The 18,546-nt window shown below is 41.0% G+C and overlaps 1 protein-coding gene across 2 annotated transcripts in view; it reads right to left on the reverse strand.

Annotated features, from left to right (window-relative positions):
* Positions 1 to 18,153, reverse strand: part of LOC144791089 (serotransferrin-A-like) — a 302,511-nt gene extending 284,358 nt beyond the window's left edge. Inside the window, exon 1 of one of the 2 annotated variants that reach the window (XM_078665746.1) lies at positions 17,929 to 18,153. In XM_078665746.1, coding sequence (XP_078521872.1) covers positions 17,929 to 17,971 — 43 coding nt within the window. In that variant the 5' untranslated portion in view covers positions 17,972 to 18,153. The remainder of the gene's footprint in view (positions 1 to 17,928) is intronic. The other variant, XM_078665745.1, reaches the window with a different exon arrangement.
* Positions 18,154 to 18,546: the final 393 nt, after the last annotated feature.

Here is an 18,546-nt window from a genome sequence, read left to right on the forward strand (position 1 = left end):
GTCAGTAACAAAAGCCTGGGGCCTCCCTGATGTGACGGGCCACTTCCGCTGCGGAGACTGCAGTGTATGCCACCTAACCAGAAACACTAAAACACTGTCCCTGGAACCTGGGAAAGTCTGGAACCACAACTGTAACAGCACCAATGTTGTCTATCTGATCAAATGTCCTTGCAACAAATCCTATGTTGGCATGACAAGTAGGAAGATAAAACTAAGGATTTGCAAACATCGCAGTACCATTCGATGCAGAAAAAGTGCCACCAAACTGACTGACCATTTTCTTGAAATGAATCACACCCCCAACAATATGGAATGGACTGTGATCAAACAGATTCAAAGAGGCAATAACATACAACAACAGCTCTTTGAGAAAGAGCAACGTTGGATCTACAGACTTTCCACACACACAATTGGATTGAATGATAATATTCCATGGGGCACTGTCCTCCAGAGATAAAGCAGCACACGTTTACCCCATTTGTGCTGCCCAGTATCACTTAGGCATTAATACTAAGTCTGTGAAGCATACATTTTCACTCTGAGAGGACCACCCACACCTCTCTCTAAATGCAAATGCCTTCTTTACACTGGGTTTCAATTTTCACCCTTATGTATTCATATATATTACCTTAATTTTCACCCATATGTATGCATACACACTGCCCCCATACCAGCGGGGCTACATTATTGCATTTGATCCCCATTGGATTGATCGTGCACAATTTACTACCTTTTGGAATGAGCACCATTTAATTAGCATTATTTGCACGATTTAATTACGTAGTTTCTTCCGTCTTGTCCTTTATGCTAATGTACATTTGGCATAATTCAGGCCCCTTTTCATGGTCGTAATCGCAACGTTCCTACACGCCCCCTCCGTCTCGCCAACTGAGACCATGAGGCCACTTTACCCGTGGCCTCGCCGGTAGCCATAGCAACCTACTCTCTCACCAGTCACGTGAGGCGTAGCCCCCCCACACCCGGAACTCACTGCCGCATATCTCCACCGCTGACAGTCATGGGCGGTTGCGGGGAGTTCTGGATAGCATGTAGGCACAACGGCCTCTGACTTCAGCAAAACTATAAGTTTTTAAACTCCGAGTTTATTTCCAGAGGGATTTTGATCATCGACGTGTGGCATTTTACCGCGGCATGTTTACGAACAATCCCGCTCCGCCCGGCAAGCCCGGCAATGCCCTCTACAATCCACCTCTTTGTTTTCTATTATTACAGAGTATGTTTTAAGCAGAACAGGCTAATTTCCCATACCCGTGAAGTACCTGAAACTCTCCCCCCCAGTAAGATCAGTCCTAGTTCCTCCCACCGCCTAGATTCAATGATGCTTTATTTATAAAAATTATGCATGCATTTAGAAATGCTTACACTATAGTGTATGAACGTTGATAGTCACTTTCTCACACAGTATGTCAGAGTGACTAAACGGTTATTTTACACCCACTTATCCACATATATTGATCTGTGTGATGTTGTGAGAGTGTGAGATAGCTTGAACACGGGCAAATCAAGCCCCTTTTTTCTGGAATTACCATTAAATATACCTTGCATACTTGCAACACTATGCAGGCCCGTGCCAGCATTTATGCCACCATATAGTATGCACTCTTTGAGACAACATCTCCAGCATGAAAGGGATTCGCATGGAGCATTTAAACTACTGAGAAACTACCCTATGTTACAGGCACGTAATTTGTTTGTTTGTGATGTTTTCTTTTCTTTCACAGGTTTCTCCATTTTTTCCTCGCCTGCCTAGGCTGTGAGGACACCGACTGCAAGTTTACAGTTTGGTCTCTGGGACCGAGGGTTGGGTACACGTTAGTGTGTGTATACCACCCAGGTTCCACGTTTTTTGGTCCTGACGAAAACCTGGCAGATCCCATCACAGGTTGAAACATGTAGACCTTACCACACAATCACATAGATACAGTTGGTCATTAAAACCAACATTAGTGTCTCTTCACTGCTTTTAACACTGTCCAGTAACCCCAGAATAAAAAAAATTCATAGAAGATATACTTGGACAGTTTTTAACACCACCTTTTTTTGCACTACATTCACAAAAAAACCTGCTCCACTGTAATCAGGTGTCGCAGCACACCCGGATGGCATTCGGCTATACGGGTGGGACCTCGATGAGGAAGCATGTCACCAACCAGGTTGGTGAGTGAGGGGTCTTTTAACAAAAGATAAACCCTTTCTTTTGTTATTTCTCCATCTCCCTTCTTCCCATTAGAGACCATGTATTTGGTCCAATGGTGATGCTCTTTTTGTTGTTTATATAGTTTTAGGTCCAGGGGACCAGGAGTATCTCCTTCCACTCTTGTGGATAATCCCTCACTCTCTCCTTTTGTTATTACGTTCTTGACGGAGAAACATAAGCACCTGCACATGTTTAGTCTACTGAAAAGCTATCTGCATTTAAACAAGAACATAAACTATTTACGGCTTTAGGCTCCTGCATGGGATGGGATGGTTCAAAGCACCAGAATTTTTCGGTTAGAATTCACTGGAGGTGAGAGACGCGCGAACGCGTCAAACAAGATGGCCGCCATTACCGGAGCTCCGTAACTCCCTCAGCCCGACTTCGTTTCAAACGCCGATTTTTGTGTCAGGAAGTCGGCGGAAATGCTGGCGCTTACCTTATAAAGTGCTTCCTGATTTGTGGAGTGATTTTGGGGTGATTTCTTGTGGAGGAAGGTCGATTTCTGGCTCTATGGTTCTGGACCCCGGTCTCTCCTTCAGGTACTGCTGAGTTTGAGTGCTTGGGGGCGGAGCAACTTCTGTGACAGAGCCTGGCTTGGGCCTAGCCACGCCTCCAGCTTAATATAGCTGCTGCACCTGCTGCTTTTAAGAGTTTGTTGCTGTTTTTCGTGATAATTACCTCATTCTTCTTGCATTTTGAGGCTGTTTTTCATCTCTTTATCAATTTACACCTATTGCAGAGCTATTACTACCCTCAAAATGGATTCTAAGAATTCCAATGTTAATAAACGTAAGCAGCAGGTTTCTCCTCCTCCAGCAAAGTCTAAGATGGTAGAGTCTTCAGACCCTGCTTTTGCTCTCATTTTGGAGGAAATGAAAGCACTACGCTTGAATACCGATACAATTGCTTCGGAAGTCAAAAATATCCGCAAAGATATGGCCTCTATGTCAATGAAAATTTCTGACAATGCTATTAAAATTCAGGATAATAAAAACAAACTTGACACTTTTACACCTTTATTGGCCAAAATTGTTCCAATGCATACTCAACTGTTGGACATGGAAAATCGTAATAGGCAATACAACCTGCGTATTTTTAATTTGCCTGAAGAAGTTGAGGGGACTAGCTGTCGTTTATATCTTGAATCCCTTCTACCGGGCCTTTTGAATATAAAATTCGCTGAAAAATTTGAGATTGAAAAAGCCCACAGAGTCCCTTCCCATCGGAATCCTAGACATACTAAACCCAGGCAAATGATCTTCAAGGTTCTGCGTCATCATCATTTGGTCCTTATCCGCAAGCTGCAAGAGAAATTCCTTCCTTATTAGTGAATGGGACCAACATTTTTATTCACCAGGACTTTGCCAAAGAAACTGTTGCTATTCGCAAAGAGTTTTCTGCCTATCGTCCACAGCTGCGACACCTTGGATTTAAATATGGTCTTTTTGATCCTTCAACGATGCGTGTCTGTCAAGACAATGTCTCCAAATCTTTTCAGCGTCCTGAAGATCTTCGTTTGTTTCTTGAGCAACAAGCTCCTCCATCTATGGATACTCAGGATCCTAATACTTGACTTCGAATAGCCTGACTTTTCTTGTCACATCTTTGCATATTCTTATACTTATGGGCTCCAACGGTTTCTGGCCATTCTTGTGGAACGGGTGTGCGTTTCTTTGTCCTTATTTATGTTCCTTGTTTGTCTCCTTTCCTTTTTTGCTTTCTTCCTCTTGTGTCTTTCCTTTTCCTACTTTCAGCATAGAGTCGCTCCTTTTCTAAGGCTGTTTCTCCATTCTTCTTTTTCTGTATCATTCTTCTGTCCTTTTCTCTTAATGCACAATGGCTAATATTCATAATGTTAAAATTGTTTCTCTTAATGTTAAGGGTTTGAGGCATCCGGTAAAACGTACTAAGATCTTAGATTACCTGGGTGCGTGTAAAGCTGACATTTGTTTTATTCAAGAAACGCATGTTGAAGATAAAATTCTCCAATATATGGAGAAAAAATGGGTTGATAATATTGTTTCCTCCCCTGCGCAAGGAAGAAAAAATGGGGTTGCAATTCTCTTTGCAAAACGGTTACATTGTCAGATTCTTAGTAGATTTACAGACTCAGAAGGTAGATATATAGTGGTTAAGGTTAAAATTCATGACACAATTTATTTTTTGCTTAATGTTTATGGTCCTACGGCTGATGACCCTTCTTTCTGGTCTGCTTTGACTTCTGAGGTTCTGAAGTTGGGGCAGGTCCCTTTGATTGTTGGGGGGGATTTTAATGTAATTGTTGATCCATTACTAGATAGGCTTTCCACTACTAAATTCCGTCCTCCTAAAGTGTTTCATGCCTTTAAATCTTTCCTTCGCACAACCAAATTAACTGATATATGGAGGTTACACTTTCCCACGGAGAAATGGTTTTCCTTTTTCTCTAATCCCCATAATTCACATTCCAGAATTGATTATTTTTTGCTTTCACCCTCTCTACTTCAATCAGCCACCAACCCTGTTATAGGCAATATTGATGTTTCGGACCATGCGTTGATTTCCTTTGTGTTAAATATTTCCTCTACTTTTGCTAGGCAAAATCGTTGGCGTATGAACACAAATATAGTTGTCAATGATAAACATAAGTCTAAACTTTTACAAAATGTTAAAGACTATTTTTTATTCAATCCAGAAGGTTCAACTTCTATTGTGAATAGGTGGGATGCTTTTAAGGCCTACATCAGAGGTGCCACTATTTCTATTATGGCATATGCAAATAAACAATTTAACTCTAATATTACTTATTTGGAAAAACAAATTGCTAAATATGAACGTTTATTTATTTCCTCTAATGACCTTCAGTACAAATCCAAATTACAGAAGCTTTGTTATGAATTTAATGCTATACTTAGTACTAGAGCAGGAATCCAACTTACAAAATCTAATGCTAAATTTCGCTTTAACACCAATAGATCTGGAAAACTTCTTGCAAACTATTTACGTATCAAGAGGGACAAAACTCAAATAACATCGATTCGAAGTCCTAGTGGTCGAGTTGCTATTTCCCATAATGATATTATACAAGAATTTTTAAATTTTTATTCTCAGTTATATAGTAAACCAGTACCTTGTGATGACTCTTTAATTGATTCCTTTTTAAATCAGTACAAATTACCTCAAGTCTCTCCTACAGATAGATTAAGTTTAGATTCTCCGATTACTTCTGATGAAATTTTACTTGCTATTAAATCACTTCCCAAGAACAAATCCCCGGGCCCAGATGGTATCTGAATTTTATAAAGAATTTCAATCTTACCTTTTACCTTATTTAAGTTCACTTTTTCCCATTTTGGTTCCTCTGGCACTATTTCAGGCTCCTTTACGGACGCTTTAATCATTGTTTTGCCAAAACCTGATAAGGACCCTACCCTGGTTGCTAATTATCGTCCTATTTCCTTAATAAACCAGGATTGTAAGCTTTATGCCAAAATTCTTGCCACTAGATTAGCTCCCATTCTTCACTCCATTATTCATCCAGATCAATCGGGTTTTATGAAAAATAGGTATTCGGCTAACAATACTAGATCCCTTTTACATGTGATTGAGTAGAGTCCTTATCTTGCTTCCCCTGCGGGAGTGATGGCTTTGGACGCAGAAAAAGCTTTTGATAAAATTCATTGGCAGTTTTTATTTAAAACTTTATTGTCTTTTAATTTTGGTGCCCATTTTATTCGTATGATTTCTGCTTTATATTTTGCCCCTACTGCTCGTTTGTTTATTAATGGTCAAATTTCCACTCAATTTTCACTCTTTAGAGGTACTAGGCAGGGTTGTCCCCTTTCTCCACTATTGTTTTTAATAGGAATTGAGCCTTTTCTTAATTATATCCGATGCAATGATAATATTCAGGTGATTGCGATACATGATGTCAGGATTAAAACTCTGGCCTATGCTGATGATGTTTTATTGTTTATTAGTAATCCACTTTCTTCTGTTCCCTCCCTATTAGACATTATTAGAAAATATTCGGTGGTTTCTGGTTATAAGTTAAATGTCAGTAAAACAGAATGTTTTCCCTTGAATGCTTTTTGTACCCCGGATATGCTTCCAAACACAGACATTATTTGGCAGAACAGTAAGCTGAAATACTTGGGTATCCTATTTGCCTCCTCGTTGCCTGCTACTTTAAAACTTAATGGTGACTTTATACTAGAATATATTAAGAATAAAACATCCAAATGGTCTCCCCTTTTCCTCACCTGGTGGGGTAGAATGGAAGCTATAAAAATGAATGTTGCACCAAAAATTTTCTACTCATTGGCCATGATTCCCACTCAGTTCCCTCTTAAATTTTATAAAGATATTGACAGATTGTTATCTAAATTCCTTTGGTCTAATAAGGTTCCTCGTATTGCTTATAAGAAATTAAAACTCCCTAAGTCCCAGGCTGGCTTTGCTATTCCGGACTTTTACCTCTACCATAAAGCTTTTATTTTAAAGCAAAGCTCCTTATGGTTTACAACCTCTCATATGGTCACACCCCCAATTTGGCTTGATATTGAATCCTCAATTGTTCGTCCCTTTTCACTGCCCTCTTTGCTATCAATGTCCTCTACATCCAAGGTTATTCATAAATCCTCTATTATCAAATCCTCGAGACTAATCATTAATGATTTGGATTCTAATTTTGAACTGCCCTTACTCTCCACAGTCCACTTGTCTTTATGGCACAGTGCTTTACTTAAACTAAATAGAAACATCAATTTCTGGTCCTCATGGATTTCAAAAGGAATTTTTTATCTCAAAGATGTCTTTTGTGGGACTGCTTTTATTCCTTTTGAGCAACTATGGTTAAAATTTGATATCCCACCATCTGATTTTGTAAAATACCAAGCTTTATGTAATTCAATTTTGGACTCTTTTCCCAATGGTATTCCTTCCTCCACCACTAATGATCTGTTGACTTACCTTGCAGCTGTTACATCCTCCCCCAAAGCTGTCTCGGTATTTTATAAAAAAATTACTTCTTTCCAGGGCTCCAATGTTGGTACAATATCATCTTTTTGGAATAATGAATTGTCCATTTCCCTGTCAGATGACATATGGTCATCAATTTGGCTTAACAGTATTTCTGGTTGGCTTCCAGTGTCTTTGTATCAAACTAATGCTTTTATTTTATTTAATGCCCTATGGACCCCATTTCGATTGTGCCATGCAAAACTGTTACGTTCTGATGTCTGTTGGCATTGCACTTCTAGCTCTGGATCACTTCGTCATATGTTGTATGATTGCCCAGTTATTTTAAAATTTTGGTCGGATGTTTGGATTGTAATTTCAAAAATTTTACCTGTACAAGATGATATTTCTTATGCTATGTTAATATGTAAATCAGTTGCCCTTTCCCATCCTCTTAGTGAGTCAGAAGCTAAGTTATTTAATTTCTTAATGTCAGCTGCTTTAAAATCCATTACTTTTTGTTGGAAAGATGCTTCTTCTCTTTCAGTTCATGCCTGGTGGTCGTGGATTATCTTTACTAGAAAAGGAGCACAGCTGTCTCTTAAAGGCGTTGTTCATAATTCACAATCATTTCAAACTTTTTGGTCACCTATTGATTTGTATGTTATGCAATGATTCTTGGGTTATGTAATGCGATGACCTCTAGTTCTATTCTCTATTTTGTTACTTAATTTCCCCTATGTTACCGGCCTTTTTAATTCAATTTAATTATGACTCTATTTTGTTGTATTTTATGTTTCTATGATATGTCCCCTACCCCATCCCTTCCTGCCCTTTTTCTCCCCTTTCCTATTCCTTGGATCATTGCATTTTATGTTTGCAATTTCATCATTTACGCATATGAGAATTTTCTTTTGTATTGTATTTGTCTGATTTCTTCTGTTTGCATATTGTTTCAATAAAATCATTCTGAACTTAAAAAAGAATTCACTGGAGGTGATATCAAAGGAGTTCCCATAGACTAAATTCATCTGACTGTGTAAAGAAAACCTGGTAATTACCAAATGCAGCCAAATGTAATTTGTTAGAAGAGGCCGAAGAGCAAGTAAAGGTTCTTTGAAAAAAAATAATGTACGTATATGAAACAAAACAACCAGATATTATCATAAAAGTCCAATATTTATGTGTATTTATTTGCAAGTACCCATTCCGAACATTTTAGGTTTCCTGGGCAAGTTTAGATCAGGAGATATTTATATGTAGCAAAAAAAGCTTTAAAGAACAGGAATAGTTGTGCATATTTCGAAATTATGTTCTGAAAAATACAATAAAAGAAGGATTGCAAGGTTTAGAAGCCACTCAAAAACTCTAATTACCAGTCTGGTGAGAGAAGGCAAGAAGACGCCCTGGGGAAAAGGTACTTTGAGAAATAAGTTAATATTAATTTGTAATAGTCTTAACATCCAGTGTGAAGACTACACATGCATCAAGGATGAGCTAAAGTTGCTGACTGTCCAATCAATATGCAGGTCTAGACTCTATGTTAAAAAGGTAATGAAACACATAAGAAGTGGATATTTTAATTTCAACTTTGCAGCTCTGTCTAACTTTACTCTATGTCCACAAAGCTGCACTTTGAGGAACTTCAGTGTTTTGAAATGCAGAGATCCCACAAGGAGTCAAGGTCCCCATTCTATCGCACTGTGATTGGCTGTCTGCCACTTTCACTCCACCTGCCTCCAACTCTTTAACACTTGAGCTGACACAGAGCATGAGTTTACATTTTAATTTTATCTTTGGAAGTGAGTATGACTTGACTCTATGTCTATATGAGTGCACCTCATAGCCTTAGGCTGATCGCAGCAGTGCCTAGACCCTCCAGGAAGTCAATAGCCCCTGTCTGTCATGCAGTAATTGCTAGCACCTTCCCTTGGATTTAGCCACTGCCTTCTCTTTAACTCTTGAGATGCTGTGGAGTGTTGGGACATTGGAATTTCAACTTTGGACTTTACACTTTAGTTAAACCAGTTCGCCATATAGAACTAGCCTCTTATGTTCTGGTAAAGCCTCAGACTGATAGTGCACCAGGGCCCAGCAGGAAAAGTTTCTCTGTCTTTTATGATGTGATTAATTGACCGCCTCCTTGCCTCGCCCCACACCTCTTCTCTACTGCTCAAGTTAACTCAACTCTCCTACTCCTTTTTACTGATCAAGCTGTCAGTGTCCAAAGTGTGCTAACTATGTTGCTGGCGAGTCAACCAGATGGTATACAAAGGACTGAAATTCTGGCCAATTTACATTTTTTTAGCTCCTAAACCTAGAGGTATTTTGTACTTATTTATGGTGTTATTCGGATTGGCCTGTTTTGCATGTGGATCCACATTTTGAAATGACGATTAAGATGCTGCATGAGTGCCCTTTTTTCTTAAGAAGTGATATCAATTTTGAAATAAACTGAGAAGTGCTGTACTAGAGCAAACCATATATACCGAAACGTATTCCCAATAAGTGGTAAAAATATGTTTGTATTACTAACTTTTATTTCTACAGTGGACACCTGCACGGATATCAAGCATCTTGTTCTCTAGAAAGGGTTGTTGTGAAATCACAGGTTGAAACAGAAATACTGAATGTTAATATGTAGTCAACGAGTCGTTAGTTAGTCATTACCAAGAATCTAAATCTGGCCCTCTATGCTTAGCCCTGGGGTGCAATTGGGTTATAAAAAAGAATGTTGAGTTTGAATATGCATGATTACTCTCTTCCAGACATTGAGGTCTCTTTTAAGGTCAAATTAGGTAAGGTACACCCAGTTCCAACTCATATAGCATTGTCCCCATTAAGGACTCATCGCCACACTCTTAAGAAGCCTTTAGGGAAACAAGTGTCTCTTTGATAGGGCAAGTTAATCACTGGTTACATTTAATAGCTTCTCCTATTTTGAATGTGTTTCATTCTTACCATTTCCCAGGCGACTCATTTGGCCTCTCTTGAGCACTGCTTACACTGAATAGAGTTTTACCTTCTTTATTAAATCTTATAAAAAAACAACTATAAACTGTGACCGAGCCTGTTTGTGGTTTCTTACATTCTGAAGGCATTGACTGACTAATCAAGAAAAAAATATAATTTGTACATTGTCTTCTACTCAAAAGGTTTTGACATTAAATGAGGTATCCGTACCAGCGGGCCTTGATGGCTTTTTCCAGTCATGGCTCACAAGTTGAGCTGTGTGATACTTATCAATGTGATCCTTCAGTAGTGAGTCCAAGCAAAAAGAAGAATTCTAAATTCAGACAGCATTAAAATACCTACAGAAGCAAGATCCAATACATGCTTTTAAACAATGTTGCTCAGATTCTATCATCAACAACTAAATAAAATAAATTGGGATAACATGGACATTCTGTGAAATCCTCAAAGCTGGAAATGTATTTTCTATTTTATAATCAAGGAATTCAGAAATCTTGCTAAAATATAACAGGCAAAAAAGAAGAGAATGGTCGAAATGCCCCCCTCCGAGGGAATGTTGTCAATTTTTGTGCCTAATTCAAAAGTGATTTTGCTCCCTTCTCCAAAACGATCTAAAGGCCATTTGTCGTGGCCATTTCTGAACCTGAGGCTCCAGTTATTCACTCTACAGTTTTCAGTGTAGGTTGAACTCCACAGGTTCCAGCTTTTGTAAATAGTCCTACTCAGCAGTTTGAAACTATGATTTAGGATTCTATAAATCAATGTGTTTGATCACCTGGTATTATAAAACATCTTTCTGTTTACAAAGACCAAAAGCCAGCATTTCAAATTTGTTTTTCTTCTACAATTGTAGATTTTGTGGCTCTGTTCCCTCGACATGAATAGTATCTGAATCATCAAAGAATATTAGAACTATTTTTTTCCTTTTCAAATTTACAAATAATATAACACTCCAAATGTAGCCTTTGTAAATTTACAGAGTTTGCTGTTACAAGGATTATTCTAGTAAACAAAGCTTTTGTTGATTTGATGAAAACTTAGATGATTTCCCCATGAAGGATATTGTGTCCATCTCTCCTCTTAATACCGTCACTTCAAAACAAGAGCTCAAAACCAGAATTGGCTATTTGGGGCTCTATGGTCCTCATCTATTTTGAAGTAAGGTCTTCTGAACCAATTTAAACCATGTTTTTATTTTAGCTTTAACCCCCATAAGACTCTATAGAAGTTTAAACCTCCCATACTCAAACTCAAGTGCACATTTATTAAAGATCAAAATAGATTAAAAAAATAAGACTGTTTATAATAAATAGCAGAAAATAGTAAATATTGTTGGTTAGAAGCAGTTACTCTGTGTGGATATCGTGAAGACACTTAACTCACAACATCCAATTTACGACCCATATATTAATCATTTAACTGTAAAATTGCCTATCATAATGTTTTTTTTAAGATATTAGCAAGGGGGTTTATCTCCGCTTTTTTGGCTTTAAAAGCCAAGAAAGCGGAGATAAAATTATCTCCCTATTACCAAGCTGTCGCTAACACCAGTTAGTGACAGCTAATAGGAGATAGCGACCATCTTGGGCCCCACTTTGCATGTCAGTGATATTTATCACTAATGACATGCAAAGTGGGCGTGCCAAGATGTTAGCGACTGGAAACAGTCACTAACATCGCTATCTCCTATTACCAACTTTTGGAGATATTCGCGCTAAGCGCGAATATCTCCAAAAGCTAACACCTGCCCTGAGCAGTTCTTCACCATGTTATCCAATGGGAGGTGGATAACATGGCTAAGAGCATTTGCTCGATAATGCATGAATATCGCTGACTTTTCAGCGATATTCATGCATTGCGGCCGTTTTTTATCGCATTTGCGATAAACCTTGCTAATAGCAAGGTTTATCTGCGATAAAAATCGCCGATGTGCGGCGATAATTTTTGTCTCTAAACAAGTTAGAGACAAAAATTATCGCTAGTTGTTGGTAATATGCCCCTGGGTAACTGTCAGCTCTCTGGCTGGGGTTGAGGCAAGGAACTAGGGCCCAGACTTACTAAAAATATCATGCAATACAGTGCAGCAAGTAAAGTTGCTGGACTGTGTTCGTGAACTGGAGAAAAGAGAACGCCGTAACTACTAAGATGTGGTGGTGTCCTCTCCCTCCCTGCGCTGACGCACTTTTGTCTGCCATGCACCATTGTAGACTCCCTTGGGCAATAGTGACAGGCTGTTTGCGTTGTGGTAGGCATAGGTTTGGTTTTAAGGTGGTCCCTTTCGGTACGGAGACTATGCTTTTAGGATTTTCCCACTTTATATGTGTGTTGTAGAATGCAGCCCACATATAAAAAGGGAAAAATTTGAAGAAATTAATCATTTGTTATGCCTTGCTCAAGGAGGCATAGGCTTTTGATACAAATTCCTATAAATTCATCTTTGCTGATATAAATTTGCATCAAGACACATGGGGGCATATTCACAAGCCCCTATCGCCACCACAATGTCACTTTCAGTGGCAATAGGGGCCTTGCCTTATTCGCAAGGCACCGATAAGCCACTTAATGTGGCTTAACACTGTCTTGTGAATAGGCCCCCTTTCAAGATGTGTTTAACGTGAAAGGGGCGTGCAGTGGGTGTTGTGGTGGGCATTCCACCGCAACACCCATTGATATTTACGCTGCACCCTATTCACAAGGGCAGCGCAAATATGAGCTAACACCAAACTTAAGACCAGGAAAACTCTGGTCTTAAGCTGACGATACGAGGAGAATTTTTTTTTTCTCCTCGATTTTGCATTTTCCATGTGTGCTGCCTCGTGGCAACACACATGGAAAGTTGCTGCAGGTGTCCCTTCCTGTACATAAACAAACCTTTTTTTAAAAATGCCATTTTGTAACTTACATGTGTGCTGCATGAAGCAGCACACATGTAAGTTACAAACTGGCATTTTCGGTTTGTTTATGTGCAGGAGGGGACACCTTCCTGTACATAAACAAACTTCCCTGCTTGCAGACACCCTTGCACTCGGTGCAACAGTGCCTGCATTGGCGCGAAGTTGTGAAACTTAGCGCCCTCGCAGGGGGAAAAGCAAGGCTGAACCATGTCCTTGCGAATATGGTGCAGCCTTGCTTTTCCGTAGTGGCGGAGAGAGACGTTAAGCCAAGAAGGCTAACGCCTCTCTCCGCCACTTCCTTGTGAATTTCCCCCATGGTTGGTTGGATGGGACACCCCCGTATCACCCATGGAACGCCCATTTGACGCAAAGTAACGCAAGGCAGTGCATTATGCTGCACTGTGCTACTTTTGGATACAATCCAACGCAAATTACGATTTGGGGCAGACTGCAAATACCACCATTACACTTTGCATCGAGTTTGCAGTAAAAAAGTAATGCAAACTGTTTGCAAATCTCTGCCATTGTGTTGCATATATTAACATGATAGTCACAGCACCACTAAGTCCGATACTCTCCACATGCAGTCCACTCAATGCCGCATCACAATCACATTGCGTCTAGAATTAACAGATCAAAAGCCAGGGAGTTGTGGAGAATGGGCATGTGGTATTTGGCCTGTCAGAGGCCATGGAGTGGGACAGCTGGGTCAGACTGATGCTCTTCCAGACCAGGGTAGAAAACATCAGCACAAAAAGCGAGTTTGCTCAGGACACCTTTACCCGGCAACACTTCATTAATTGCTCATATCTTCTCACTCCCATGAGTTCTGTGTACCCACATCTTTGTTGTTTTTCTCCCCTTTTTGGTTCTCTCTTGTGTAGGTCTTTGTTAGTTGTTAGCGTCTCTGTTTTGCCTCTTTGTTGATGTTTAACCATCTTCCACCCTCAACTGAATTACCTCAACTGTCTGGGTACTGCGCCTTTAGCTTGGTGGGCTTTAGAGTTATTACAATAGAATCAGCAAATAATTGTTTGATTAAAGCACAAAATAAATTGTAGATCTAATATTTTTAAGTTGTCGTATGCCTCTTCTGATTGGGGTATGGTCTGAGTGTTGTGAAGATCAACATCCTGCTAAATGTCGACCTAGGCCAGAATGTATATCAGAACTAACTAAAACTCTATGGGCCAGATGTATGAAGTATTTTTGCATGCAATTTATTTGTGACTCGCTAATTAGGATTTACGACTAGCTATCAGGAAGGGGCGTTTCAAGGGTGTACCTTCCCAATAGTGAGTCTGAGCCCTATGTATGCCTGTTTTGTGACCGTAATTGCGGTCGCAAAACAGCCACAATTTACCACCTACTTCAAGTAGGTGGTAAAGCATTCGCAAATGGGTAGGAGTCCCCAGATGACCCCTTCCTCTTAGGGAATGCATGGGAAAATATTTTTAAGGGCAGGCAGTGGTCCCATGGGCTACTGACTGCCCTTTAAAAAATTAAAGGAAAACGTTTCATTTATTTCTTTTTTAAATGCATCCTGTTTTCCTTTAAGGAAAGCGGGCTGCATTGTTTTAAAAAAAACTGCTTTATTTAAAAGCAGTCCCAGACATGAAGTTCTGCTGAGCCCAGCAGGCCACCATCCCTGGAAAGGCCAGCCATTCCCAATCGGGTTGCAGATTGCGAGTGGCTCATTAATATTCATGAGCCACACTTTTTGCGACCCCATTGGGAATCACTAACAGTGTCTCTGGCACCATTGTATATTTGCTTTTGTGACTCGCAAATTGTGACTCGCAATTTTTCTTAATTTGCAAGTCGCAAAATCAAATGGTCGTACATCTGGCCCCTAGTGCATAATTGAGCACAGATAATTAGGCCAAAATTCCAATGCATTGTGCTAAGAAGCTTCAAAAAGGCACCTGTTACAGAATCTGTGAATAAAGTACATAGTGCTGATGCATTTTACGGAGGTTTCAAAGTCATTTTCATCTAGCAGCAGTGGCACAGACACCCACTGGAAGTCAGTCTCCATTCAGGTAAACATTGAAGAGGGACTGCCAAAACTGAGGATTCTCAGTGACGGGACATGGAAGACCTGGCTGCTTCATGCAGACCTCTAGGCATACTGAGGCTCCTGTCATTTCCTGGCACCCTGACCATGCTTAGAGTGCGCTCTCTAGGCAGCCAGGTCCTTCCCTTAAGGTATTGCAAAGCTAGTACAAGATAGAAACAGACTGTGTTAAAGGCCTGCAAATAAGATGGGTGGGTCGACCTACGGCACAAGCTGCCACAACTCCTTTCCTTTGCCCGAAATGAAAGAGCAAGGATTTATGGGACATACAATAAATAATAACATGGGGCTAACTGACTTGTTATTGATCCCTTGGAGAGCAATGTACGAAGCACTTCATCTCACACCCTTGCGAGGACAGTGTGCCAGTCTGTCACGGTCTGAGCAATGACTTGACCAGCGATCGCCCATCTACATGAGCATAAGAGGATCTTCAGACTGAACACCCTGCCCAAAATCATGGTCCTTTCGGCTCAGCAGGGGTAAGGGAAATCAGGACTTCAATGGTTGTGTAGTCTCTGGTGATGTTGCTAAACTTATATTCTCTTTCTCTTCTTTCCTCCTTCGAAAGGTGAATAATACAGCAGTTGTAAGTATTCCTGCCTTCAGAAAGGTGCATGTCCACTGCCCATGTCACCATCTCACATTCCTGGCCATTTGTCACCATTGAACTCATTCAACAGCATCCTGCCTTGTGCATGTTAATATGTGGATGACTGGGCCGTCTCTGATGACCGCATTTTTGGTGTACCCTGTTGCCCTTCTGGGTAGGATTGTGCTTTGCGGGTAGCTCTAAGTTTGAGCACCCCACCGCCTGCAACTGCACTACATATAACACATAGGGCCCAGGTAGATCCCGCCTCTTTCCCGTTTCTTCATCCCTCCCTCTGGCTTCCTAACAGATTCACAAAGCTTTGCAGAGTGGTTGGCATGTCTGCTGCAGTCATCATGGCACATAAACTAATTGCTCGCTATTATATTTTGTGTGAGTTTGTCTCACACGTCATCCTCTATCACACTGCTTGGCACTGCTCAGCACGACAAGATCAGAGCACCTCACTGATCACTCACATACAACTCCGAAACACTTCCCACTAGGTTCACAACAAACAAACCACTCTGCCAACGACACTCGCCCATAGTTTAGCATGCCACATGTCCAACAACATGCTTCAGTTCCCCACCAACTTATATGATGCTCTATATAATTTCTGCAATTCAATACGAATGTGTAAGGGAGATGATCCATGTTGATGCCAAAAACACATTACTGTGGGGGAGGAGTAGTGATCACAATTTGACAAAACCCTGGAAATAAACATAACAATTCAATGACATATAAAAGATAAACAAAAGTGTGTATCTGGCCTTCTTTCACGTGGCAAGACAAGGGTGTTGCAGTTGTAATACTTAATCAACAGATTCGCTGATCTCTTTTCAGAAAGGAGCTGTGAGTGGTGCATGGCATCATTTTCATTAGTGCTCATGTAACCTGAGCAAGGCAGACAGCAGACACAAATGATGATGCTTCTTCTACTTTAACAACAAAATAGTACCAGCAAGAAATCATGAAATGAATGTGCTGCCGAAAGTATATTTTTTCACCCCAAATGCTAAGAAGAAGCACTGAGAGTTGGCCCTCTATTCTGGGAGACACAACTGCAAAACAAACGTTTCAAGTGGCAATGTAGCGCCCACTGGCCATCAAGCATTTCCTTCTATTTGAGTACTGATGGGCAAAGCACCTCTCTCAATGTACCTCTACTATAACCTAAAGCATCCCCATCGAATGCATTGTAGTCTCTCACCTATGGATCTCTCCACTTCGCCTGAGTCCTAGTCTACAGCCTCCTCCCTTATTCTACAATGAACCCCATGGGTTCGTAAACGCATCACACACGATCTGCTACACAATCAGGAATGCCGCCACGAACACGTGCAACGAAATGGTGCCCATGCACCTCCTACACCAGTACAACAAAAATTATTTTATCGGTACAAATTCACTCTAGTTTTGAAATGTGTAAGTGATGTAATCCTGAGGTGTTAATATTACTATTACAGAGCGCAATTATCCTCAATGTATTGACTTGCGAGTATACAGGTGTCGGTAGGGCTTGCAAGGATTTGAACCCATGATCACATAATGCCAGAAGGCACTGGTTCGCTGGCCTATCTTGCCAATGAAAGGCTTTCCATTCTGCCTTTTCACTCTTCTCTCTCCCCCCTTCTCAACCACAATAGTGAGGCCTACATACATGCGACATTCGCCTTGTAATGTTATTCTTTCGGTGAACCAGAAGAGATGACATCCCAAAAAGGGAATGCCCACAACAGTCTGTGATTCGTTATTGGCACCCTCTATGGCACATTATTAGGGCCTTATTTATGAAGGCCTTGCGCCGCCGGTGCGCCACTTTTAAAATGGGAAAAAGTGACGCACCGGCGGCGCAAGGCCTTCATAAATAAGGCCCATTGTTCTGTGATGTCCCTGAGTGCTCTTTTGTGCACGGGAATTTGTGCCAAGCGCCCCAGTAGTAATTTGAGATCTCTCTTGTCCCAACACGACCCGTCCCCCGAATAAAGTCGACAGGAAAACAATGCCCTTCAGACTTTCCAATACAGAGGCCAGCAACTGATATATGCCCTGGAAAGGTTTCAAACCAGCCCCACCCTGCAGCCGGCCAAGACTAAAATGGTGCCGTGAGGACAGTTTGGGGTCATGCTCGGCCATCCCGCTCTGTTTTAGTGGGCCCCTCACACTCATTTGCCCCGGTGCCACAGCACCTGCTGCACTATTAAGAACTACACCCGCGATCACTTACCAATCAGACCAAAGAAGAGCATAAGTCGGAAGACAGGCGCCATTTCCCTTCCTTCGCCCGCAGTGTGTGGTCACAATGTCTGCCCTCCAGAGTGTGGCGCCCAGGCAGCGCCGATGCCCTTTGTATGGAGGGCAGGATTAGTTGCGTAAATGGGAGCAGTGACCTCGTAGTGTTTACCCATCGTCCTTTCCCAAAAGTTTCTCTTTGAAACCCCTATCTCCAGTTACAGCTCATCTACTCCACCTCCACTCTCCTCAGTGTTTTGTGCACAATGCCCTTTCATCCTGGCACGTAAAGACAGACTCCGGTCAAGGTGAGGGCTCGGCGAGGGGGTGCGGGACAGGTCTATTCAAAGGGTCGCCCTCTGCACGACATGCGTCTCTCCTCGGGGGCGTTGCCAGTGAGGGTGACCTGTGCTACCACAGCTAAGCCAACCCTGGTAAACTTCAGTAGCGACTGAGCAACTCATGTCGACAATCTTTTAGATCAACGTTTCTGTCTTGCATGAGCTTCTCTGTAGCATGGCGCCGCTTCAGCCTTTCGAATATAAAATGTTCCTTCCTAGATGAGAAATAAATGATACTCCCAGACAAAAGAATGCAACAGAGCTCAATCACT

This window comes from Lissotriton helveticus, chromosome 11 (genome assembly GCF_964261635.1).
Source record: "Lissotriton helveticus chromosome 11, aLisHel1.1, whole genome shotgun sequence".
NCBI lineage: Eukaryota > Metazoa > Chordata > Amphibia > Caudata > Salamandridae > Lissotriton > Lissotriton helveticus.